Below are 24,395 nucleotides of genomic sequence, written 5' to 3'. Positions count from 1 at the left end.
CCTGCCAGCCAGCACCTCTTGCCCTAACTTCATGTCATTCCCCCCACCCCGCCCCAGATATCCAGTGACCATGCTGCTGCCCCTCCACCAGTCCCACTCACTCCCCATGCCCGACCTGGGTCTTACACTCTCCCCCGTAACGTCCATCCAAAAATGGTCCTTCCTGGTCCCTGTCTCCCAAGCCTTGTCAGTTCGACTATCAGAGAAAGAAGTGCCAACCCAGGGAGCACTTGGAAGTGATATAGGGATGTTTGGAGTTGTCACATGGGAGATTGAAAAGTCCTACACAGCAGCTACTTGACCTATGTGAGATGCCGATCATATCTTTGCAAATGGATGTACATTACTCTTACTGAGAGGAGAAACTGAGGCCAAGAGAGAAGGGACTTCGCTAAGGTCACTTAGCTTGCCAACCAGAGACAAAATTACAGCCAGAATATCAGCCCCCATCTTCTCCCAGCCAGGCCTCTGAACCACTTAGGTGATCTGAACCAGGAACTCCTATCAAGAAGGGGCATCCGAAAGAGGGAAAGACCATTGTAATGCGGACTTTGGACAGGACAGGGCCACTTTGGGGGAAGAGACCTGGCATGCTGCTGGGAAGAGGGACCAGGATTCCTAGGCCACAGAGCCCTGGAAGAAAGGATCCTGCTTGCATCATCCTGCCATCATCATCCAGACCCTAATGCCCCCAGCAGGCCACACCGCACACCGTTGGCATCGATCTTCGGCAGGGGCACTTGTGTTGCTGTGGTAACAGGCACTCCCTTCACTGCATCCAGCCCTGCGATTCTGGTCTAGCCACCTGCCCTCAGACTTTCCCAGGTGGGGGGGACTCCTCTGTCTTACTCTCTCCTGTCCAAAGCTGTGCTTGAGGGCACAGTGTCCTCATTAGCCAGCTCCCCCAAAGAGCTGGGCACATCTGTCTTCCAGTCCTCTGGTACCTACAGCTCTGTAGCCAGAAACTCATCTCCAGGCACGACTGGGCCCCCAGAGGGAAGCCCCTTCCACCACCCATCCCACATCTCAGACCCTGCTTTCCAAGGTTTTGGCACATCTGAGTCGGTTTGATGTAGCCCATGAGTACTTGATGGCTAATTCCTAGGGAGGATTCAGAGACTCCCATATGGTCTCTGCCTATCTGTCTGTCCCCAGGAAGCTTAAATTCAGTAGCAAAGGGGAAAAAAAAAAGATCAGGCCCAAAAGATGAAACCCATAGTGACTTAAGTCAAATGCTCTAAAATTGATTTTTGGTTTTCAGACTATGGGTCATAGCACAATAGTGGATTGCGAGGTCGGTTTAGTGAGTCATGACCAGCATTTGTATATAAAATAAATAGAATTCATTAGAATAGAATAGGAAGAAAAATAACATAGCTGTGGTCAAGATAAGATTTGCTTTGTGACACTGGCCTCATTAATGTAGGGCGTGTGCGGGGTGGAGGTGGGGGGTGTGTGTGGGTGTGTACTGGATTGTGACACCAAATGGATGTGTTGGTGTGGTTCAAGGACAGTAGAATGTGAAGGCCCATGTTTCAAGAGATGGCAAGACCTAGAGGAGGCATTTAGAGGAAAAAAAGAAGAGATTGCTTAAATGCCTAGGGTGCTGGGGAAGCCTTCCGGAGATGGCACTTGAGTTATGAGCTATGGTTTAGAAGATAGGTAAGAGTTTGTCAGGAGCCATGGGTGAGAGCGAGGAGGGTGCTTCAAGGGGTGGTTCAGCACGGAGCCAGCTATGAGCCAGGCCTGCTAGGGTCAATATCAAGTGCCGTGTGGAGTGATGGCAGGAGGCGGCTGGATTCCAGAAAAAGAAAGCCAGGAGACAGAATTCATATAATTTGGCACCCCCGAGGGCATTGACCTGAGGGACTAGAAAGGTCTCAGATTTGCAGCTTCTCTGTCCTGACTCCCTCCCATCCCCAAGCCCACTCCATGGTTAGTAGCATCACGAGAGATCATGCTTGGGAAAGTATTCGTGTCCTTGGGTAGCCCCACACTGATCAGTGAGACCAGACTCCTACACCTGAACAACTTAGGTCAGGTTATGAGCAAGGGATGAAGTGTGAGGCGTAGGCTAGCAGGCCTCCGGGTGGGCTGAGGAGTCAGAGAGAGAAATCTGTGAGATGGGAGCAATCAAAGAGGCCTTCCTGAAGGAAGGGGCTTAGCATTGAACTTCAGGAAAGCTGGATAACATCTATGAATACGTCCCTAGAAGATAAATGTCCTGCCCTTTGAACCAGAGTCGGGATCAGGGGTCCAACTGGACCCTAAACCCCTATCAGTGAGCCATGTCATTTTATAAAAGGTCCAGCCCTCCCAAAGTCCCTTTACATGGGTCCTTTCGACTCACCCTGCACTCTGTCGTTTATCTCAGTAAATCACTAACCCTAAGCATCAAATTCTCTTAGCACATAATCTTTCTGTAGTGACACTGAAATGCACTTAGGTGACCTTCTCCTTCTGAGGAAGGAGAACACCTGAGCGGATGTGGGTGCCGTGGTGAAGGGCAGGGAGCCGGTGTCCTCACGTCGGGGACCGAATCGCTAGGGCTCCCACCAACCAGGGCCAGGGCGGCAGCGACAGGCCGGTTAACAACCCGGGATTTGAAAAATCGAGGAGCTCGGAGCACCAAATTAAAAAACAATTAAGCTAATAGAATCTCCCCCCTTGTTTCTGCTCCTCAGCAAGTGCTCCCTTAATCCCATTGCTTTGAACTCACTGTCAGCGCAACAGAAGTGGGTTGTTGGGTTTTTTTTTTTTTTTAAGTAACTTAATTATTTCAGAACACAACTGTTTCCAAAAGCAATCTAAGGCTCCCCCTCCAGCTCTGTGACTTTGTGCTCCGGGAGCTCTTTATTTTTATTGGCTTTGTATTATTATACATCTAACATCAACCAGAAGGAAAACCCACCAACAACCGCCCATTAGCCCAAAAGCCCAGTACCAATCACCCCCAAATCACAGATCTTTCAGAATTTGTAGTGAAATGGGGCAGGTCACCTAATGCGCTAATGGCACAAATCAGAGGCTGGCAAAGGCTCTGGAATTCTCAGGTGGGAAGGGTTCCTCCTGGCGAGAGCCTTGAGGGTGGGCCACCTGGAGGTGGTGGCCTAGGACACCTGGGACAAGCTGGGATTTCAGGAAAGGTAAGCATGAGCCTTCTGTGACCCACCTGCCGGCCCTGCCCAGGGGACCTGCGCATGTCCCACATGGGTGCTCTGAAGCATCTCGGCATGTCCCACATGGGTGCTCTGAAGCGTCTCGGCACATACCCCGCTCCCGTCAGACACCGAGAGACCCCACACAGGCCCTCCTGGGCCGCCGCAGCTCGAGGTTGGCACACACCCCGTTCCCCCGAGTGTCCCTCCTTCCTGTGTGCCACTGCTCAGGGGCCAGGGCTTACAACGTGCAGCCAGAAGCCAGACCTTCGGGATTTGCATCCTGCCTCTACCTCTTCTCACCTGTGTATCTTTTGACCAGTAGGTTAATCTCTTTGTGCCTCAGTTTCCCCTTCTGGAAAATGGGTTTCTGTTAATCATGGGGTTGCTGGGGGCATGGAATGGACAAGCGTACCTAAAGGGTGTGAAAGTCTGGTCTGTGGTAAACACCCACTCTGAATGGTGTAGCTGTTGTTAAAACAGAAGTGTTAATGCTGGTGGGGAAAAGTATGGATCGCATCGGTATAAAATGAGAGAAGAATGGAAATTATTCCGTGTGCCGAAGGCAGCAGATCTTTAGCCACAACCCAGGGCTCCAAGGCAGGTTCAGTTTCGAACAAAATTAAAGAAAGTACACAAATTGCTCATCAAAGATTGTATCCAAAATGGGTTTTATCATGCCTTTGAGCTACCGTGTGCGGTAAGCCTTTTGCACTATTTTTTTTTCTTTAAAGATTTTATTTATTTATTCATGAGAGACAGAGAGAGAGAGAGAGAGAGAGAGAGAGGCAGAGACAGGCAGAGGGAGAAGCAGGCTCCATGCAGGGAACCTGATGTGGGACTTGATCCCTGGTCTCCAGGATCACACCTTGGGCTGAAGGTGGCGCTAAACCGCTGAGCCACCCCCAGGCTGCCCCATAATTTTCACGTAAATGTCTTTCACATGAACTTTGATTTTTTTATTTTTTTATTCTTTCTTTTTTATTTTTTTTTTCCACATGAACTTTTAAATGTGTGTTGTGTTTCCTGGCCCAGAGAGGCTGAGAAGTATGAACCTAGTCCTGTGGGCACCAGGGAGCCAGAGAGTGATCTGGAGGAGGGGAGTGACCTGCCTCATGGTGCTTGGCCTCTTTTGTAGGGAATGCCTACCGGGAGTGCTTGGAGAATGGGACGTGGGCTTCACGGATCAACTACTCACAGTGTGAGCCCATTTTGGATGATAAGGTGAGCGACCCCACCTGCCCCAGCTGTGGTCCTTGTACAGGTATCAGGCCTCAGGTCGAGCACAGAGGATCCCGAGAGTGACAGAACCAGGCCTCGTGCAACCCAACCACACCTTTTTGCACTGCTTCCCCTGCCTCCGCGTCCTGTCTTCTCCTCAGTGACACCACAGTAGAGAAGGGCGACTCACCTTTGGGAGAGCTCTGGCTAACAGAGGACACAGCCAAGATGGCATGTGACACAAGAAGGAGAAGATGGTGTGACCGGTGTCCCAACATCGAACGGGCTGTGTGACTTCCTTCCTCCCCTGGGCCTCAGCTGCTCCATCGAGCTTTCTGATTCTATGAGTCCACATGGAAACAAGCACAGCCTCCAGAAGGGTGGGCCCCGTGGGCATCTGGGTCCTGCTCGGACCTCAGCAGCACCCTTGCTCTGGAACTGGGCCCCATGCTGCCTGCAGTGCCAGCCTCCTCCCCCCTTTTAAAAATTTATTAAAGATTTTATTTATTCATGAGAGATGCAGAGACCCAGGCAGGGGGAGAAGCAGGCTCCTCACAGGTCACCCGATGTGGGACTCAATCCCGGGACTCCGGGATTACGCCCTGAGCTGAAAGCAGGCGCTCAACCGCTGAGCCACCCAGGCATCCCCAACCTCCTGCCCCTTGAAGCTACACTTCATTCCTGACCCAAACTGCCATAGCCCACCTCTACCCTCCTCCCCATTCACCCATTACAGCCCCCAGTGAGGCTGCGACTTTCCCCCAGAAAGTCCCAAGTTCAGAGGAAAAACGTGTAGCTGCCCTGAGAAGGTGATGCTACAAAATGTGAGCGAGAGGGTGTCTGCAGTGGGGCCACAGCAGTGGCCAGTGGGATAGGCCATAAAGAAGGAGGCTCCCGCCAGACCTCTGCCAGACCTCTGCCCTCCCGTCTCCACCGACAGCCTCTCTGAGCAGTGGCAATCCGCAGTGGGCCTGGGGTCGGGGGCATTGTCGCGGAGATCACAAAAAGGAGACCGGCTTTTGTGTGGCGTTAATCTTGTTCTTAACTTCTCTACAGACATTGTGCCCCCTCGTTGTTCCCTGGGCACCCAGGGACCTCCCAGAGCTTGCTGCGTCTGCAGCAGGAGGGCAGGTTGGCTCCATAATACAGATGTCAAAACTGAGGCCCAGAGATCTAAATCCACTTACCCTCAGTCACTCAGCCAGCGAGGGTCTGAGCGGAGATTAAACACAGGTGTGACAACTCCCCGTCCAGAATTAAAATGACAGTAGAATCTAGATAGCCACACCTCTGGCATATCCCAGAATGCGGTGTGTCCAAACCTGCCCCCAATTGGCATGTCAGGAGGTCTGAGTGCAGCCATTTAAATCTATCAGGAGGGATGGGGTGAGCACTGGGTATTATGCTATATGTTGGCAAATTGAACTCCAATTTAAAAAAAAATGTTAAAAAAAATAAAATATGTAACAATTAAAAAAAAAGGCAATATATCAAGAGGGATCCCTGGCTGGCTCAGGGGTTGAGCGTCTGATTTTGGCTCAGGGCATGATCCCAGGGTCCCGGGATCGAGTCCCACAACGGGCTCCCTGCATGGAGCCTGCTTCTCCCTCTGCCTGTGTCTCTGCGCCTCTCTTTCTCTCTCTCTCTCTCTCTCTCTCTCTCTCATGAATAAATAATTAAAATCTTAAAAAAAAAATCTATCAAGAGCTACCCATGGCCAACAGGAGTGAGCTCTAGGAGCCAGAACTGGTAATGACGCTTGAAGCCACTTCTGCCTCCAGGGTCAGGACGCTTAGGGTGGCCACAGCCCCACCCTCCATGTGCCTCATGCCTCCGTCTACTTGTCTGCCTGCCTGTCTGTCTGTCCAGCAGAGGAAGTACGACCTGCACTACCGCATCGCCCTTGTTGTCAACTACCTGGGTCACTGCGTTTCGGTGGCTGCCCTTGTGGCCGCCTTCCTGCTTTTCCTGACCCTGCGGTGAGTCCACCCCACCCCCTGCTGCTCTCCCTGGCCCTCTCCCCACAGCACCCCTTCACCCCTCCCACACGTTCTCGCCTCCACTTGGGGGGGCCCTGAAGCCAACAGACAGAGGGCTCTGAGGAGGTGCCAGGGCACTGACCACTGGCAAGCATGCTGGATGCAAAGGGGGAGCTGGCTCTGAGAGAGCACCCCAATGGCCACCCTAGGGGGAATGTGGCTCCTGCTGCAGCCCTGCCTTCACCGGAGGCTGAGTCTGTACCTGGCCTCAGGGGACTGGGTCCCAACTGTTTCCTGACCCCAGGCAGGGCCCGTCTCAACTAACTCCTGATCCTGGCTGACCCCTGACCTGGGCCTCCCACAGGAGTATCCGCTGTCTGCGGAACGTGATTCACTGGAATCTGATCACCACCTTTATCCTGCGAAATGTCATGTGGTTCCTGCTGCAACTCATCGACCATGAAGTGCATGAGAGCAATGAGGTCACTGGGCTGAGGCTTGGGGCTGGGGGCTCGGCTCTGGGGGCACCCACCTCTCTTGCCCAGTCCTCAGGTGTGGACCCGCGCCTGAGCTCACCTTTACCCCAATCATTGTCCGTCTGGGAAGGGCTGGGGGGCAGGGTACTGCCGGGCCTGGGTCTTGGGAGCTGCACAAACCTCAAACCAGATTGGTTTAGCCTGTCCCTCTCTCCTGGATCTTCTGAATCCAGGACTTCCCAAAGACCCCTTAGAGAAGAAGAGGCTGGAATTAAGCTCTGGTGAGCTTTATCTCGATTCCAAGGAGAGACTTATAGGGAGTATTTTCCCCATTATATAGACTGGAAACTGAGGCTCGGGGAGGTTACGTGACACTCTAATGATCCCTCCACATCTAAGCCAGCAAGATCTTGACCAGGCCATCCCGCGTGTTAGCTACCCACCCTGGATTTGTGTCAGCTGCGGTTGTACCATGTCCAGTCACTGTAAACCCCGAGACTAATGAGGCCAAGCACAGAGTCCTGTGGCACACCACTAGAGACTTCTCAATACCTTTTTCTTTGATGGACCCGAGCAGAGACCCAGCCTGGTTTGACCCTTAACCTGACCCCACACTGAGCCCTGCTACAACATTAACTGAGTTCAATCCCATTTGGGGTGGGTGCCCTGCAGCCCAGTATTAGCTTGAACTGATAAAATTGTCACTTAACTTGAAGAAAAGGCAGGGTTGGGAGGAGGGGATCTTTAGCTTTCCACCTCAGTAGGACTTTCTGAGAAGAGGAGACAGACAATCAGGTGGGGCCCAAGACCAGGGATGGGACCACAGGGGAAGCCCCAGAGGCAGAGACCAGCACAGCGCAGGAGCATCTGACAGCCAGAGCTGGATGGAGGGGAGCTGCGCTGCCCACGGGGCAGAGAACTCCCATCACAGGGCTCCCCTGACCATGTTCCCATATCCTAACTTCAGCTCTGAGGGTACCCTGGGGACGAAGCCCGGGGAGAGATGGGCAGGTCGGATCTGTTGCACAGAGTTCTGGCTTTAATGCAGCCCTGGCCAGGCTTTGCACTGCCCGCACCCCCATCTCCCCTCTGCAGGGTACTTGGGACGGCAGCCCTGCTCCAAGGGACAGGGACAAAGACAACTGGCAACAACCCTGATTTTCTTGGTGCCTGCCTCAGCCAGCCTTCATCTCCCATAACCGCCCCATAAGAAGGCATTACTAGTTTCTCCGTGTCCCATTGAAGCTCAGAAGGGTATAGTGACTTGGCCCAGGGTTGGTGAGGCTCCATCCAGAGCCAGCAGTGATCATCCTAAGCCCAGAATCTTCCAAAACTAGAGAATTTGGAGAATCACCTCTCTGGCTGCAGCTCACCTTTGTAAACCCTGTGCTATTATTTATATAACACTTTTTTTTTAATGACCTGCTACTCTTTTTCTTCATGAAATGTCATATTTCATCCCTAAATGGAAACCTGGCTATGGGTTGAAGGTGAGTCAAAAAGTGGACAACGAAAACACAACAGTGTTTTTCGGTTCTAGCCTCTGCCTGCAGAAAGCTCAGAGCCAGATTCCCTCTTTATTAAAAAAGGAGATTAGAAAGGGCTGGGACGAAGCCAAAGGAGGGACCAGTGCAGGCTGGCGCCTTACTTTCATCCCAGACAGTGAGAGAATTGGTGGTGGACGAGGCTGCCCAGAGGGAAGTGGGAGGGTATTTAACGCGTGTCCATGAAGCGACTCCTGGCCGTTGCCCGTGCCAGGCAGCCCCTGACCCCCACTGCCCCATGCAGGTCTGGTGCCGCTGCGTCACGGCCATCTTCAACTACTTCGTGGTGACCAACTTCTTCTGGATGTTCGTAGAGGGCTGCTACCTGCACACGGCCATTGTCATGACGTACTCCACTGAGCGCCTGCGCAAGTGGCTCTTCCTCTTCATCGGATGGTGTGAGAGTCCCTGGGGGCTGCGGGGCCTAGTGGGAAGGGGGCACTGCTGACAAGGTCACCTCCCTTCCATCTTGGGTCCAAGGATAGGTGCACAGCCCTGCTTACCATCCCCAGGACAGTCTGAGGATGCAGCCGCTCCTTTCCATTGCTGGTGAGGAAGAAGCAAGTAGTCCCTGCAAAAGAACTTTTACAAGTAGCCTTCCTGTCCTTGCCTGGAAAGACCAGTCCAAAGACCTTTGTCTCTGGCTTTGAAAGAGAAGCTGGCCAGCTCCGCTTCTCCATCAAACAATCTCAGGAAATCATGCTGTCCCCTCATCTGTCTGACCTACTCAGAGGGTATTTCCTAGGTCGTGGGGTGGAGGGGGGCGGGTAGGATCAGGTTGGGGCCATGGAGAGCCTGCAGTTGGGTGATTGGTCCCAGGCTCCTTGTGGTCCCCTCACCTATGTTCTATAAGAGGGCTCTCATCCGTCTGTCTGTCCACTAAAGCCTGTGTCTGTCCTCCTTTCAGGCATCCCCTGCCCCATCATCATTGCCTGGGCCATTGGCAAACTCTACTATGAAAATGAACAGTAAGTAGGACCGGCCGGCCATTATGGGGGTCAGAGGGGTGTTGGGAAAGGTCAGCCAAGGGCTCCAGCCAAGCCATGGACCAGGAATTAAAGCCCTACCTGGACAGATTTACTTTCCCGTTGTCCCTATACTGGAAAAATATCCCTGGAACTCAGAGATCCTTGTGTGGTAGGTGTCAACTTTGTTGACTTGAGTTAGGAATCATGGTTCTTTTAAGTCCCTTTAAGTGCCTTTGGCCTTCTGTAAGGCCTCCTCCTAGGTTGGAGTGGCAGGTCCGGCAGCCCAAAATATATAGAAGAGGTCAAGGATTAAAGGCATTCAAATTGGCAAAGAAGAAGTCAAACTCTCCCTCTTCGCCGATGACATGATACTCTACATAGAAAACCCAAAAGCCTCCACCCCAAGATTGCTAGAACTCATACAGCAATTTGGTAGCGTGGCAGGATACAAAATCAATGCCCAGAAATCAATGGCATTCCTATACACTAACAATGAGACTGAAGAAAGAGCAATTAAGGAGTCAATCCCATTTACAATTGCACCCAAAAGCATAAGATACCTAGGAATAAACCTAACCAAAGAGGTAAAGGATCTATACCCTAAAAACTATAGAACACTTCTGAAAGAAATTGAGGAAGACACAAAGAGATGGAAAAATATTCCATGCTCATGGATTGGCAGAATTAATATTGTGAAAATGTCAATGTTACCCAGGGCAATTTACACGTTCAATGCAATCCCTATCAAAATACCATGGACTTTCTTCAGAGACTTAGAACAAATTATTTTAAGATTTGTGTGGAATCAGAAAAGACCCCGAATAGCCAGGGGAATTTTAAAAAAGAAAACCATATCTGGGGGCATCACGATGCCAGATTTCAGGTTGTACTACAAAGCTGTGGTCATCAAGACAGTGTGGTACTGGCACAAAAACAGACACATAGACCAATGGAACAGAATAGAGAACCCAGAAATGGACCCTGAACTTTATGGTCAACTAATATTCGACAAAGGAGGAAAGATGATCCACTGGAAGAAAGACAGTCTCTTCAATAAATGGTGCTGGGAAAATTGGTCATCCACATGCAGAAGAATGAAACTAGACCACTCTCTTGCACCATACACAAAGATAAACTCAAAATGGATGAAAGATTTAAATGTGAGACAAGACTCCATCAAAATCCTAGAGGAGAACACAGGCAACACCCTTTTTGAACTTGGCCACAGTAACTTCTTGCAAGATACATCCACGAAAGCAAAAGAAACAAAAGCAAAAATGAACTATTGGGACTTCATCAAGATAAGAAGCTTTTGCACAGCAAAGGATACAGTCAACAAAACTCAAAGACAACCTACAGAATGGGAGAAGATATTTGCAAATGATGTATCAGATAAAGGGCTAGTTTCCAAAATCTATAAAGAACTTATTAAACTCAACAGCAAAGAAACAAACAATCCAATCATGAAATGGGCAAAAGACATGAAGAGAAATCTCACAGAGGAAGACATAGACATGGCCAACATGCACATGAGAAAATGCTCTGCATCACTTGCCATCAGGGAAATACAAATCAAAACCACAATGAGATCCCACCTCACACCAGTGAGAATGGGGAAAATTAACAAGGCAGGAAACAACAAATGTTGGAGAGGATGCGGAGAAAAGGGAACCCTCTTACACTGTTGGTGGGAATGTGAACTGGTGCAGCCACTCTGGAAAACTGTGTGGAGGTTCCTCAAAGAGTTAAAAATAGACCTGCCCTACGACCCAGCAATTGAATTGCTGGGGATTTACACCAAAGATACAGATGCAATGAAACGCTGGGACACCTGCACCCCGATGTTATAGCAGCAATGGCCACAATAGCCAAACTGTAGAAGGATCCTCGGTGCCCATCGAAAGATGAATAGATAAAGAAGATGTGGTTTATGTATACAATGGAATATTCCTCAGCCATTAGAAACGACAAATACCCACCATTTGCTTCGACGTGGATGGAACTGGAGGGTATTATGCTGAGTGAAGTAAGTCAATCGGAGAAGGACAAACAGTGTATGTTCTCATTCATTTGGGGAATATGAATAATAGTGAAGGGGAATATAAGGGAAGGGAGAAGAAATGTGTGGGAAGTATCAGAAAGGGACACAGAACATGAAGACTCCTGACTCTGGGAAATGAACTAGGGGTGGTGGAAGGGGAGGAGGACGGGGGGTGGGGGTGAATGGGTGAAGGGCACCGAGGGGGACACTTGACGGGATGAGCACTGGGTGTTATTCTGTATGTTGGTAAATTGAACACCAATAAAAATTAATTTATTAAAAAAAAAAAAGAAGAGGTCAAGGGCTGGAGGCTTTCAGCCTAGAGCACCTCCAGGGCTGTGTCAACGAGCCTTTCATAGACCCCTGGGCCAGGGCAGTGGGCCCGTGTTTTATTCTGGCATCCCAGTCTCTGTCCCATCCTGGGACCCTCCCTGCACCAGAGATGTTGACATATAAACCACACCCAGATGATAGCAATTCGGGCCATGGGGGCGAACCAAAGAGTAGCTGGGCAGTTGGGTGCCACTAGCTGAAAAAAGAGGGGACGAGAATATCAGTCTCTGGATACAAATCTCCAAGGGATCTCCAAGGCTGGAGAGAGAGTGGATGAGATTTGGGAGCAGGGACAGAACTGGGGTGGACTCCAAGAGTTCGGCATTGGGAAGACCTCCTAATGATAAAGACTACTCAAGAATAAGAAGGCTACTGTGAAAGAATAAGTGAGCTTCCTCTCAAAGGGGGTGTTCAAGCAAAGACCAGAAACCCTAGCGCTGGGAGGTGCCAGGAGAGATTCCTGTCTAAGGCAGTGTGCACTGGATGACCTGTAAAGTTCTGGAGGACACAGTCAGTATTTCCCAAAGTCTACGTGGCCCTTCCTGAGTTGTTGACAGAGCTAGACTGTGTCCTGGCCCCCACCCTTCCCCTGGTCTCTGAAGCTTCTATACCCACCAGCATCCCCAAGAGAATAACCAGACCTCTGGCAGCCTCAGGCTCCCTTCACTAGGTGAATGAGGCTCAGCTCAGAGAAAGGGTTCAGGGCTGGAGAAGGCTCCTGCTTCTACACCTGCTGCTTTGTGCAGCTAAGTGCCTGGCAATGCAGGAACAGGTGGTACAGGGTGGTTGGGCCCTGGGCCAGCAAGGGGGAGCCCGGCTCTCCCTTGATTCATGAGCCTCCTGCATGCCCAGTACCTGGGTGCAATAGTCTGGAATGGGGTAGGGGAGTGAGGAGGAAGGGGAAGGAGACCCAGGGCCTGCCGTGAGTCCATCTGGGGAGACCAGACCTCCATGTAGGGCAAAATGCAGCCCAGGGGGGAGTCAGGATGGTCAGAGGGGCCCGGGCTGTCCACCCAGGCATTTGGGGAAGGCACAGCCCTAGAGATTGGGTCTGAGGGAGGGTCAAGCCGGAGAACCCTGGGCCCAAGTCTCCTGGGGTGCCCAGACTGTGGCTCAGCAGGCCACTTACAGCCACCCCATCTTTGCAGGTGCTGGTTTGGCAAGGAGCCTGGTGACCTGGTGGACTACATTTACCAAGGCCCCATCATCCTCGTGCTCCTGGTAGGTCCTCAGTGGGGACTGGGATAGGACTGGGCAGCAGGAGGACAGCACAGGACCCACCCGGCAGAGATGCTGGGAAGAATGTGGCCCAGAGTGGTCCCCTTGCAACATTCTGGACACACCTTCCCCACTTCCTGGCACTACTACCACCCGTCGCACTGTCCCTACTCTGCACCCCATGCCCTGGAGCAGCCCCCTCACCTCTGGCCTTTGGATCTTTCTCTGAGCAGAGAATGGGTCCGACCAGCAAATTTCTAGTGCCTCCCACATCTGATGTCCCCTTGCCAGGTGCTGAGACAGCCAGGCGAGGGCGCAGCTGATGGCAAGAGAAGGGTGTGTGGACTCCTGTCCGGCCCAGACCTACATCCCGCTCTGCCCCCAGTGACCCCCTCTGGGGCCTGGCCCACCGCCCCCAGCCTGGAGCAGGTGGTACCAGAATGAAGCGTAATGAGCAATTGTTCCTTGTCCAGCTCCCCGCCCTTTGCCAAATGTATTTGCGTTTAAGGTATAATTGCCGTGGCGTCTTTAATCCACAACGAGCTTTAATTAAGGTAGAGTTTAAGTAGAGGCTGCATTCTGCAAAAATGAACCCATTATATATCATACATTTTAAAAAAGAGACATGCAAAAAAGCCCTGTAAGAAATTGGCATTTACGTAAGACTTATTTCAGGCTTGGTAATTTCAGGCTCCTGTATGCACCCGCTTCCTTAAAGGGCCACCCGCTCCTTGTGGTATACACAGGAGAGGGAGAGAGAGAGAGAGAGAGAGCGAGCGAGCACGCCATTCTCCTCTTGCACACAGCAGGTGCCTAATGGGGGTTCTGTGGTCTACCTTGGACACAATTACTGTTTATCTCTTTCATTTCCTGACTCCCCCTTTTAGTGCCTTTTTCTGGGATTCACTTGGTGTATATGGACTGGAGATGACCAGGGCGGGCTTTCTACCCACTGCCTGAAATTCCACATCAGAAACTCCCCCTCATTTCAGAGGCAGAAGCCTGTCCTTGTCAGCAGTCGGTGAAGGGCTAGGGGGTTCGGGGGTGGGGTGGGGAGGTAGTGTTCCTCCTTGGAGTCCCAGCTGCAGTGAGTCACTCATCCCCACCCCCAGTGTGAACGGAAACCCCTTGAGACCCATCCCCTCCCAGCCAGCTGCTGAGAGCCCATCCTGCAGGGATAGGGCTTTTCATGAATCTGGGACCTGGCCAAGAAGGCCGGCCTGGGCGGGGTGCCCACCACCCCACCGTAGAAGGGAGGGAGCCGCTGGCTGCAAGGAAGTCGGGCAAAGTGAGGAAGTGAACAAGGGAGGCAGGAGCACTGGGTGTTATGCTATATGTTGGCAAATTGAACTCCAATAAAAAATAAATAAAAATAAAAAAATTTAAAAAAAAAAGGGAGGCAGGCATGGAGGGCTCCGTGGGAGCCCCCACTCCCTGCCTGCTCCTCCCTGCCCCTTTCTCTGCTGCCACCCGCACCTCTTGGCCCCAGCGCCCTTTGCAGTCCCCTTTGGGCCCACACCCGGCTCTCCTACCTACCAGGCTTCCAGGTTCCCACCTGAGCCTGCCCAGAAGCTCCATCTTCAAAACTTCCAAATCTCATAGCATCAATGCCTCGAAATAGGAATTATGATCCCCATTTTACAGCTGAAGAAACTGAGAGAGATGAAACTGCCTGCCCACAGTCACCGCTAATAGCTCGCTAGCGGAGCTGAGACGCAGGGGCAGGTCACCCACTGCCGGCCTGTCCTCTCGGTCAGGCACCTACTCAGTACCCGCCACCCGGCCCCTCTCCGATGGTTCACAGCTGCATTTCTGCTGCTGAAAGACACGAATGAGCTTATTTCTGGGTTCTGGGAAGTGAATTGGCTGGCTCAGTTTGCAGGAGGCTGTTGTCACTGTGTTGTCATGGGAAAGGCATGTGGCACTTACTGGGTCCCGCTCTGGACCAGGCGCAGGGCTCCGTGCTCTCCACGAGTATTTAACCTGTGCTCACCTTCTGAGTCGGGCCCTTTGGTGTCCCTCGTGGACCAGTGAGGGAGCAGCTCAGGGAGGTTAATGAAGCGGCTTGCCCAAGGCCACAGGAGTGCCAGTGGCCCAGCCGGAATTAGAGCCGTGTGACAAGAACTTGGTGCCAGGCGTTCATTGGCGAGGTGGTCCCCAGAAGCAGGGTGAGGGGTGGGAGTGGAAGCCAGGGCCCCCGGGGAGGAAACCAAGGTGAGGTGATGAGCTGGCTTCCGTGGGGACAACCCGGGAGAAGAGTCTCAGGATCCCTGCTGGAGGCCTGGGAGCTGGGTGATTCATCCACATATTTGATGCCTCATCAGTGGAGGTGGCCCTGGGGACACGAAACCCGCAGAGTTCCAGGTCCCTCTGTTGTGAGGCTGAGCTAGCTCCCTGGCACCAGAGGAAGCCTGAGGCTGAAAAGTGTCCCTGGTGGCTGCAGGGGACCATCAGGGGCCCCTCGGCCCTGGCTGGGCTCCTATACGTCTGCTTGACTGAGGTCTGCTTGGCTCCGAGCTTTCTCCCAGCAATGTCCCAGCAGCCCCTGCTCCACATGCAGATTCCAGGGCCCCCCACCTGCCACTGGGAAGGTCTAGGGTGTGCCCAAAATCTGCATTTGGACCAAGGGCCCCAAGTGCCTGGGTTGTGCACACTCCATTGGAAGAACTGTGATGTCGGGGCCCTGCCAGACAGGGATGTGTGTTGTCTGGGCTTTCTCTGTGGCACCCCCACCCCCGCCCCAGGGCCCTGCGCACAATAGGACTTGGGACGTGGGCGTGTGAGGCTTCACCTGCCTAGAGCATGCCAACAGGAGGAGGAGGCCCAGGCACCCAGTGAGGACCAGCCCCCGGGGACCATGAACTGGTCTGGCTCCCAGGCTTCTGGAGTCACCCCCAAGTCCATCTGGTCAAGCCATTGGACTCCACAGAAGCCCGTGGGACAGACAGGCTGGCCATGTTTCCCTGAACCAGTGAATGTGCAGGACGGGAAGGTGCAGGAGGTGGGGAGCACTGAAAGGAGGGACCTGGGCTGGGTTGGCAGCATCCCAATAAACCTGTCCAGTACCCTGAACTGGAGGCAGCAGAGGGCATTTCTGAGGCTGGGAACCATGTCTGAAGCCCAGGAGGCAGAAATAGCAGTCCCCTTTCCTTCTCCCTGCCTGCCTGCCTCTGCACAAGCCACAGTGAAGTTTGACGAGGGTCTCCCATGAGCACCATGACTTAGCAAGTTCCCTCACCCTCGCAAGGGTGGGGAGGACCCAGGGTGCTCGGGCACTGGTGAGCTTGGTCTGTTTATTTTCTCTGCCTTCGTGGGAGGCGATGCGCCATGTGGCGTCCTAGAATAAGCACTGGTTGCAGCCACCTGGGATTTGTCCTGTGACCCTGGGGGACCTCCCTGCTTGGAGCCTTGGTTTCTCACCTATAACCCGAGGATGCCAGTTCCTGCCTCATGGGGTCACCAGGAGGACCAGTGGGCCCAGGACGTGTGCTGGTAGCCCTGGAGCTCTGCCACAGGTTTGGATCCTGTGCTGATGGCCTTGCACTGCTCTCCTGAGCTCTGGTCACCCATCCCTGGCAGTATGGCCAATGCCTTCCCTCTGCTTCTTCCATCTGGCCCGGATTTCATTAAGTCCTGCAGGAGCAGCACAATGCCGGCGTTAGGAGAAGGACGCTGAGGCCAGCTACCTCGGTTCAAATCCTGACACCAGTGCCTCCTACTTCTGTCGCATGGGCAAGTGACACAGCCCTGAACCCTAGTGTGGGCATCTGTAAAATGGGAATAATGGTCATTCCTACCGCATAAGGCTGCTGCTTGAGGAGTAGCCATGAGGTGGTTGGAACAAAACCTGGAGTGATGTGAGTCCAGGGTTGAGTTAGGCACCACTAAGCCTCACATGTCTGTCCTGGTAGCAACCATAATGTCCAGATCCCCAGTCTGGGCCTGACACACACTGCCACCTGCCAGGCCAGGGCTCTGACCAAGCTGGGGTGCTCCTCCTCCACAGCCTTATTAGGAACTAACGAGCTAGTGGGAACCCGAGCTGCCAGCATCAGAGCTCCAGGAAACATGGGGCAGGAGCATGGCTGGACTTCTCGGGAGAAGTTTGTCCAGGGGGTCTGGCCTTACCCTTTCACCCTGCACCCTCTCTCCTTGGCATTGCCAGAACTCATGCCACTCAGGCTGCCCTGGGAACATTGTGGGCTGGGAGGGCCTGGAACTGCTATTCTAGAAGGAGGTAGATAGATATCACTGCTTGGGCTCATCTCAGCTCAAGGGCCATTTCTCTAGGCCTTTCTGGCTCTTCCCCCCAGACTACAAAACATCTGGGAGCAGGGACCTGACACATGGCAGGTCAGTTCACTGAATGGATGAACGGATGGCTGGCTGGCTGAAAGAACTAGGCTGGACAAGGCTAGGGTGCAATAGCCAGTGCTTCCTGCAGAGCTGGGATTTGGGGTGGAGGATAGAGAGAGGTCCAAGAGCGGGGAGCTCAGTGTGGGCTGTGTGGCCCGAGGGTGCCCTCCTTCTGGAGGTAGGGTGAGGTGGAGAAGATGCTGTGAGGGGGCGGCTGAGGACCATGCTCACGAGGAAAGAGTGACTACCAGGGGGCACAGACCCAGGCAGAGTCGGAGGGCAGGCAGCAATAGTGACTGCCTGCCTCACACGAGTAGAGGGGATAAGGCCTGTCTCCCAGGTCCTCCGCACCAGCCCCTGTCCCTGCTCTTGCCTCAGCACATGGAACAGGACCCAGCAGCCAGGAGGTGCTCTGCAACTTATTGACAGAGTAGATGCCTGGGTGGATGGGTGGATGGGTGAGTAAATAAATTGATGAATGGATTGGGTTGTTTTTTTTAAAATATTTTTTAAAAAAGGTTTTACTATTTATTGATGAGAGACACACACAGAGAGAGAGAGAGAGAGGCAGAGGCACAGGCAGAGGGAGAAGCAGGCTCCATGCAGGGAGTCCGATGTGGGACTCAATCCTGGGACTCCAGGATCACGCCCTGGGCTGAATACAGATGCTCAACTGTTGAGCCACCCAGGCGTCCCTGGATTGTTGAATAGATGTTTAGATGGATGGATGGTTGGATGGATGATTGGATGGATGGATGGATGAATGATTGAATGAATTGGTTCGTGGGTTGATGGATGATGAATAAATAGATTTAGTGCAGGGCATGTGGCAGAAATGAGAATACATTTTGATTCCAACAGATTCTCCTCTCACAGAAGTCAGAAAGAATCAGAAAAGGTCAAGTATTTTGTACCACTGGCACAAGAAAATTAGAATTGACCTATGTGTTATGGTGACCTTGTGATCCAAGGGAATGTACCAGAAACCCAGGAACTAGAAATTGGATGAGCCTTAAGAAGAAGCAGGGTGCAGCAGGCCGCCACCCGAAGGCTTCCCGCCCACCCCTTACCCTGGGTTGCCCAAGCTGTGGTTGAGGAGAAGTCTGAGCCCTCCAGGCCCCCAGAGCATCCTCCCGCAGAGGCCACAGGGCTGTCTGTCCCATGATTAATGTCTGCCAGTGCCTGACCCCCCTTAGCGTGGGGTCCAGAACCTAGGAGGGCTTAAGAAGTGATGGATTCTTGGGACAGAGCCTCAGGAGGAATTTCTGTGTGTGTGTGTGTGTGTGTGTGTGTGCACGCACCTGTACTCGCATGTGTTCATATGCATGAGCCAGCAGACGCCCTCTGACCCACGGGCACTTCCTCGGCAGAGATTCCCAGGAAAGGAAATCTCACTTTCCCGTCCACTCACATTTGGCGATGGATGTAGAGAAACGCTGACGTGCCCGCCTCCCCAGATTCACGCTCACACACACTCACACAAGCACAGGGAACACCCTCCCCCCGCCCTAAGCATTTGGAGGGCAGCACACAGTCACACAGACAAGCCGACGCCGGCGAGCAGGACACTGGCAGGCCCTCCGTGACCGTACAGCACGGAGCGACTCGGGGGGCCCCACGGGCGGGTCCCGGGAAGACACTGGGTGCATCGGCTCTGATGCTGAGGAAAGGCTCAAAATGAAGATAAATGAGGCCCTTCCAGGAGCCTTGGAAGCAGCCCAGTGGCTCATCCATCTTCATTGGCTCAGACATGTCTACAAAGCATTTTCCTGGGTGCAAGGGAGCGATGGTGGGAGATTAGTCACTCCCTCTGGCCAGGCTCACTCCACCAGGGTGGAAGGGCCTCAGGCGACAGTGGGGATGGTGCAGCAGACAGGGCGGGGGGGGGGGGCGTGGAGCCCTGGCCAGCTCCTGATGCAAGCCTGAGGGGGGCAGGGGGCGAAGTGGCTTCAGTGTCCTCGTTCACTGCCTCCTCGGAGGCTGCTATTCCCCCCTTGGGTCTGGAGGTGGAGAAGCAGGCCCTGGAGCCCTCAGGTGACCGGGAATCCAGCAGTGTCTGCCCTCCTGGTGAGGCAGAAGCAGAGGCTTTGGGACCCCAGGCAGGGGTGGAGGTGACAGGTAGGACAGATGTTGCGCGGGACATGGGGTTACAGGGGGAAGTGGCCGATTTTCAGCCCATTGCCCACCTCATGGTCCTTCCTTTTCCGCTGCCTCCCTCCCTCCAGATCAATTTTGTATTTCTCTTCAACATCGTCAGGATCCTAATGACAAAATTGCGAGCATCCACCACCTCGGAGACAATCCAGTACAGGTGAGTGATGGGGGCCTTAACCCCCAGAGGGCAGAAATGAGAGAGAGTATGGGGCGGGGCCCTCTACATCCTCCCAGTCCTCACCCAGGGAGCTCGCTCGGGGTCCCAGAAGAAACGTCCCCCCCGAGCGAGGCCCTGCCTGCAGGTGGACTCAGACCAGTCTTGTCACCCTCTCACCCCCCAGGAAGGCGGTAAAGGCCACCCTGGTCCTCCTGCCGCTCCTGGGCATCACCTACATGCTCTTCTTCGTCAACCCTGGGGAGGATGACCTGTCGCAGATCGTGTTCATCTATTTCAACTCCTTCCTACAGTCCTTCCAGGTGGGGCGTGCGACCAGAGGGGGCTCCTTCCTGACCTGGAATGCTCAGGCGCCAGTGTCTCAGGCACAGAGACCTCACACGGGACCATGTACACATGGTTCACCCTGAGATACAAGCGCGTGCACACACTGAACCTGAGCCCTGGGCCCTGGTACCCGCACCCCAAGGTTCAGGTGGGCTCCCCCCTGACTGAGTCTCTGTCACCCTAGCCCACGCCTGCTGGTGGCCAGCACCTGTTCTGAGGATTCCTCTTTTTTTGAGGATTTTGAGAGAGAGGGAGAGAGAGAGTGAGCATAAGCAGGGATAGGAGAGGGAGAAGCAGACTCCCCACTGAGCAGGGAGCTTGACAAGGGGCTCTATCCCAGGACCCCGGGATCATGACCCGAGCCGAAGGCAGACGCTTCACTGACTGAGCCACCCAGGCGCCCCTATCCTGAGGATTTCTGACAGCCTGTCCCTCAAAGTGGGCCCTAGTACCCCCGCACCATGAGGGGTGGCCTCTCCCTCCCCAGCTCTGAGCCTCTGGGGTCCTGGTCCCACTTTCCCAGCAGTCCCTGCAGAGTGACTCCCCAAGCAGGTCACTGACTCCTCCTCCCTCCTTCCTTTCCAGGGTTTCTTTGTGTCTGTCTTCTACTGCTTCTTCAATGGAGAGGTATGAGACCAGGCCCCAGGGCGGCCCTCGGTTTCCACTCCGGGGGAGCCGCCCAGCCTTTTGGGAGTACCTGGGTCCCTGGCCCTGCTCAGCTCTGCCCTGGACAGGGGAGGGGCAGGGCTGAGAAACCACCCACCCTCGGGAAACAGGAATCCTGCCTGTGGGTCTCACTCCAGTTTAGGTCACCTGTGCAGGCCGGGAACAATGTGCCAGCACTTCACAAATGCACTTGGAGAGCTGAGTGAGCAGGGGAGCCCGGGCTGCAGGGGCTCATAGGAGAGAGAAGCCAGAGCACAGGTGGTCACAGGGGAGAGCATTCCAGGAGCAAGTCAGGGATGAGCCGTGCGTCCAGGTCCTCGTGGACCTAGGGAGCAGGAAGGACACCAGCACATTCCCCCACCACAGAGAAGACCGCACACCTTGGGGCAGGTCCAGGGGACGAGGCACTGCCTGGTTAGCTCACCGAGCCCAGAATCTTAGTGTAACCAGCTTGGGAGAGACTCTCACACAGGCCGATGGTGGGTGAGGACACACAGTGGGTTATGGGGCAGAGAGTAGACACAGCCCCAGGTCCTGAAAGCTTCCAAACCCTCGAGAGGACCGTCATCCTGAGGCGCTTCCTCCGCCTGTGCAGAGGGTGGCAGTGGGATGTCTGCACACCTAGGTCTCTGTCAATGAAAGCAGACCCCAGTGGGAAGGTCCAGCAGCGGAGACCGGCATGGGCTGGAGGGCAGGGAAAGGAAGAGCTGCTAAAGCAGACAGTGCCCTGGGGCATTTGTTCTGCTCAGCCACGTGCCAGGCTAGCATGTGGGGAGGGTGATCCGTTTGCAGATGTCTTCAGTTGCAATACAAATGAGAATAGTATGGCACCAGCAACCAGCAGCGGTCAGGTTCTGACGGGAATAGAACCGTGCGCTCTCCGTCTCAGCAGCGCGGACTGCGGCCAGGGAGGCAGGGCCTGGCAGCAGGGGAGGGGGCTGGAGGAAGGGCTTTCGGGAGGGAGAGAGATGCCAAGTGTGCAGGAGGAGCACACAGTTCAGCACATGCCCGGGAGAGCGAGAGGCAGATCTGCGAAGCTGGTGCTTCCGTCCCACCATAAAGAGGAGGTGGTGGAGGGATGAGGACGGAGGGCATGAGCTTCTGGGGAAGGACCTGCCTTGGGAACCAGCCAGTCCCTCTCTGGGCGGGAGGGTGGAGGGCGGGAGGGCACCCCAGCCTCCCTTTGAGGGAGCAGGGGAGAAGGCTCCCCGTTCCCAGGACCGGCCCGGCAGGCCCAACAGAGCCTCTGCCTCCCCTGCAGGTCCGCTCGGCCGTGAGGAAGAGGTGGCACCGCTGGCAGGACCATCACTCCCTCCGAGTGCCTGTGGCCCGGGCCATGTCCATCCCCACGTCGCCCACACGGATCAGCTTCCACAGCATCAAGCAGACGGCCGTCATGTGACCCCTCCGTCACCCTGCTCGCTCATCGCTCCACCATCAGGACAGCTTCCCGATCGATCGATCCTCTGGGGGTGGGGGCGCCTTTCCCTGGGTTCACCTTGCCACCTAGCGGCTCAGGCCCTGGTGGGGGCGGAAGGGAGGGGAGCGATCAGCTGCCCAGTCCTGCAGTTGGAAAGACGTGCATGGCCAGCAGCGCGAGGGACCCTCAGGAGCCAGGGCCGGCTGGGCTCAGAGTGTCAGTGCAGAGGGAGCAGAGGGATGTCACAGGGACCGCCCCCAACAGAAGAGCAGGTCACAGGTCTTCAGGCATTTGCCCCACTGTAGGCCCATCCACCGATGAGGAAACTGAGGCCCAGAGCCAGGAAACGCCTGCCCAAGTCACATAGCTGATTCGAGGCAGAGCTGGGGCTCCCCTGCCCGACAATTTGTGGGGACCTTCCCACCAACGGGGGTGACGATTGGCCCTGCTCCCTGCTCAGGGCTGCCTTCTGCAGTTGTTGGGGGGCGGGTCACAGCAGCTGGAAGTAAAGGAGGAGTTTGGCTTCATCCCAGGGGCTCTCATCTACACCCCACCCCGGACCAGGCCATCTCTCTGCCCCTCCCCAGCCATCCACCTGTCCCTGGGGTCCTGGGAAGGATGCTGCTTCCCATCCCGGGAGACCTCGGCCTCCTCCACAGACTCGGGGCCTCGGGGAGGGGCACGTGTGGAGGAAGACACGGCTAGGCCAACCGTACGCTCTCAAACCAAGCAACTACATAAGTGCAAGGTGAGGTGAGGAGGAGAAGCATGGTGGTTGGGGGCAAGGAGGAGGAAACCAGTTAGGTCTTTGGGGATTAGAACTAATCTCCCAACTCCCACCCCTCACTGGGCTTCATTTCGGCCTCCCCTTCAAAAACATCTCTGCTCTCTGTGAAATAAACCATGCCTCTGTGGAAACGGCCTCCCCTCAGGTCAAGGCGACCAGGCATTCGAGGGGCTGCGGTGGCCAAGGGTGGGCTGGATCCGTTCTCCTTTGCAGAGCCCATGGCCCTGGCCTAGGTCTGGTTCTCCTCTCTGACCCGTGTATCTGCAGGCCCGTCCCTGATTCCCCCAAGACAGTATCTGCCCCTCCACCCCAGCCTAGGGGGCTCTAACTCAGCATAGAGGAGAGGAGAAGTGCAGCTCACCCAGCACGCCACAGCCCATCCCAAAGGCCAATGCTCCAAAATCCAGAGGCCGGTGTAGACAAGGCCCCAAGGTGTCTAGGACTGACAACCACGAGGACATTTCCAGGAGAGGGTGGGAGTAGAGGAGAGGCAGGCTCCATCAAGTCAGGGTTCAAAGGGCTTTTGCTGCAAGGAATACCCTCAAAATACTCCTTTTTATAATCATGTATCCCATCTTGCATATTTTTCAGTTGACACCTAATTTTTTTTTTTTTTTACATTTTAAAATTGGCGAGAGAGGTGATTCCCGGCTCTTGGTAAATATTTACGTTTTAAAATAAAACTGCCACAACACTTTAAAATCCATCATTCGGAAACCAAACACAGCAGTGATTTAATAGCCACCTTCTTTGGTTTGAAAAAATGAGCTAACCAGCTCCTCCTCAACGGCTGGAAATCTTACATTGTTCCTTTTCTCTTTGAACCTGTATCTTCATTCCATTTCCCCCATCGAATTTTTATCCTAGTACAGTTTTTCTATGGTTGGAAGTCTGTCCCTGCTCACCTGATCATACATCTCTGCCACAAAATATGTTTAGAAGTTGAGATGGAAATATTTAATTTTCTGTGACCAAAATTTATAAGTTTTCTTTTAAATCTTCTGGATTGAATCATCACGATTATTTTTGATATAAAACATAGGGTACAATTAATTAATACAACACAGACATGAAAAGTTTTTGTGAGGCAAACGTTAAACCTAAAAAGGGAAATTTATTGAAAGCACATCTTAATGGGTTGGATAGGTGTTTGTTCACGAATCTGTGGGTGAATATTGCTGGAATGAATCAGGACTCGGCATCTGGTGGTTTTGTTTTTTTCTCTTTTGTTTCCATTTTGATAGCTCCACTTGGTGACAAACGTTTTCACGTAAGTAAGTAGATGTCACTCAGGTCTCTGACCTCCTCCTGAGATATATGCCAAAAACTGCGTGGCGATCTGTCATCAAAATTTGTGGGTTAGCCCACCACTTGACTAAGTCCTCTGTAAATTTGCCTGAAAAAAAAAATTGAAAATGTAAAAAGAAATTGAAAACGTCAGAGGCTTGGCTGCCCCAGGCAGGCGCTCGTGCCGTCTTTCACTGCGGGCAGCTGGGTGCCACTCGGCAGGGCTGAGCGGTGCACCTGAGGGTCACGCTGCCCGGCCCCCCACTTTTCTTCTGTGGACAGGAA

At 53.7% G+C, this 24,395-nt stretch overlaps 1 protein-coding gene across 5 annotated transcripts in view; it reads left to right on the top strand.

The window, feature by feature from the left end:
- CRHR2 (corticotropin releasing hormone receptor 2) overlaps window positions 1-23,921 on the top strand; it is a 49,738-nt gene extending 25,817 nt beyond the window's left edge. For 3 of the 5 annotated variants that reach the window (XM_055314661.1, XM_055314665.1, XM_055314663.1), the window contains 10 exons: window positions 4,297-4,382; window positions 6,249-6,358; window positions 6,723-6,840; window positions 8,623-8,776; window positions 9,286-9,346; window positions 12,869-12,941; window positions 19,520-19,605; window positions 19,790-19,925; window positions 20,536-20,577; window positions 21,878-23,921. In XM_055314661.1, the coding sequence (XP_055170636.1) occupies window positions 4,297-4,382; window positions 6,249-6,358; window positions 6,723-6,840; window positions 8,623-8,776; window positions 9,286-9,346; window positions 12,869-12,941; window positions 19,520-19,605; window positions 19,790-19,925; window positions 20,536-20,577; window positions 21,878-22,018 (1,007 nt within the window). In that variant the 3' untranslated portion in view covers window positions 22,019-23,921. The remainder of the gene's footprint in view (window positions 1-4,296; window positions 4,383-6,248; window positions 6,359-6,722; window positions 6,841-8,622; window positions 8,777-9,285; window positions 9,347-12,868; window positions 12,942-19,519; window positions 19,606-19,789; window positions 19,926-20,535; window positions 20,578-21,877) is intronic. The other 2 variants (XM_055314662.1, XM_055314664.1) reach the window with 1 other exon arrangement.
- Window positions 23,922-24,395: the final 474 nt, after the last annotated feature.

The sequence above is a fragment of the Nyctereutes procyonoides genome, unplaced genomic scaffold, assembly GCF_905146905.1.
Source record: "Nyctereutes procyonoides isolate TBG_1078 unplaced genomic scaffold, NYPRO_anot_genome, whole genome shotgun sequence".
NCBI lineage: Eukaryota > Metazoa > Chordata > Mammalia > Carnivora > Canidae > Nyctereutes > Nyctereutes procyonoides.
This window is presented reverse-complemented; position numbering and strand designations above follow the sequence as displayed.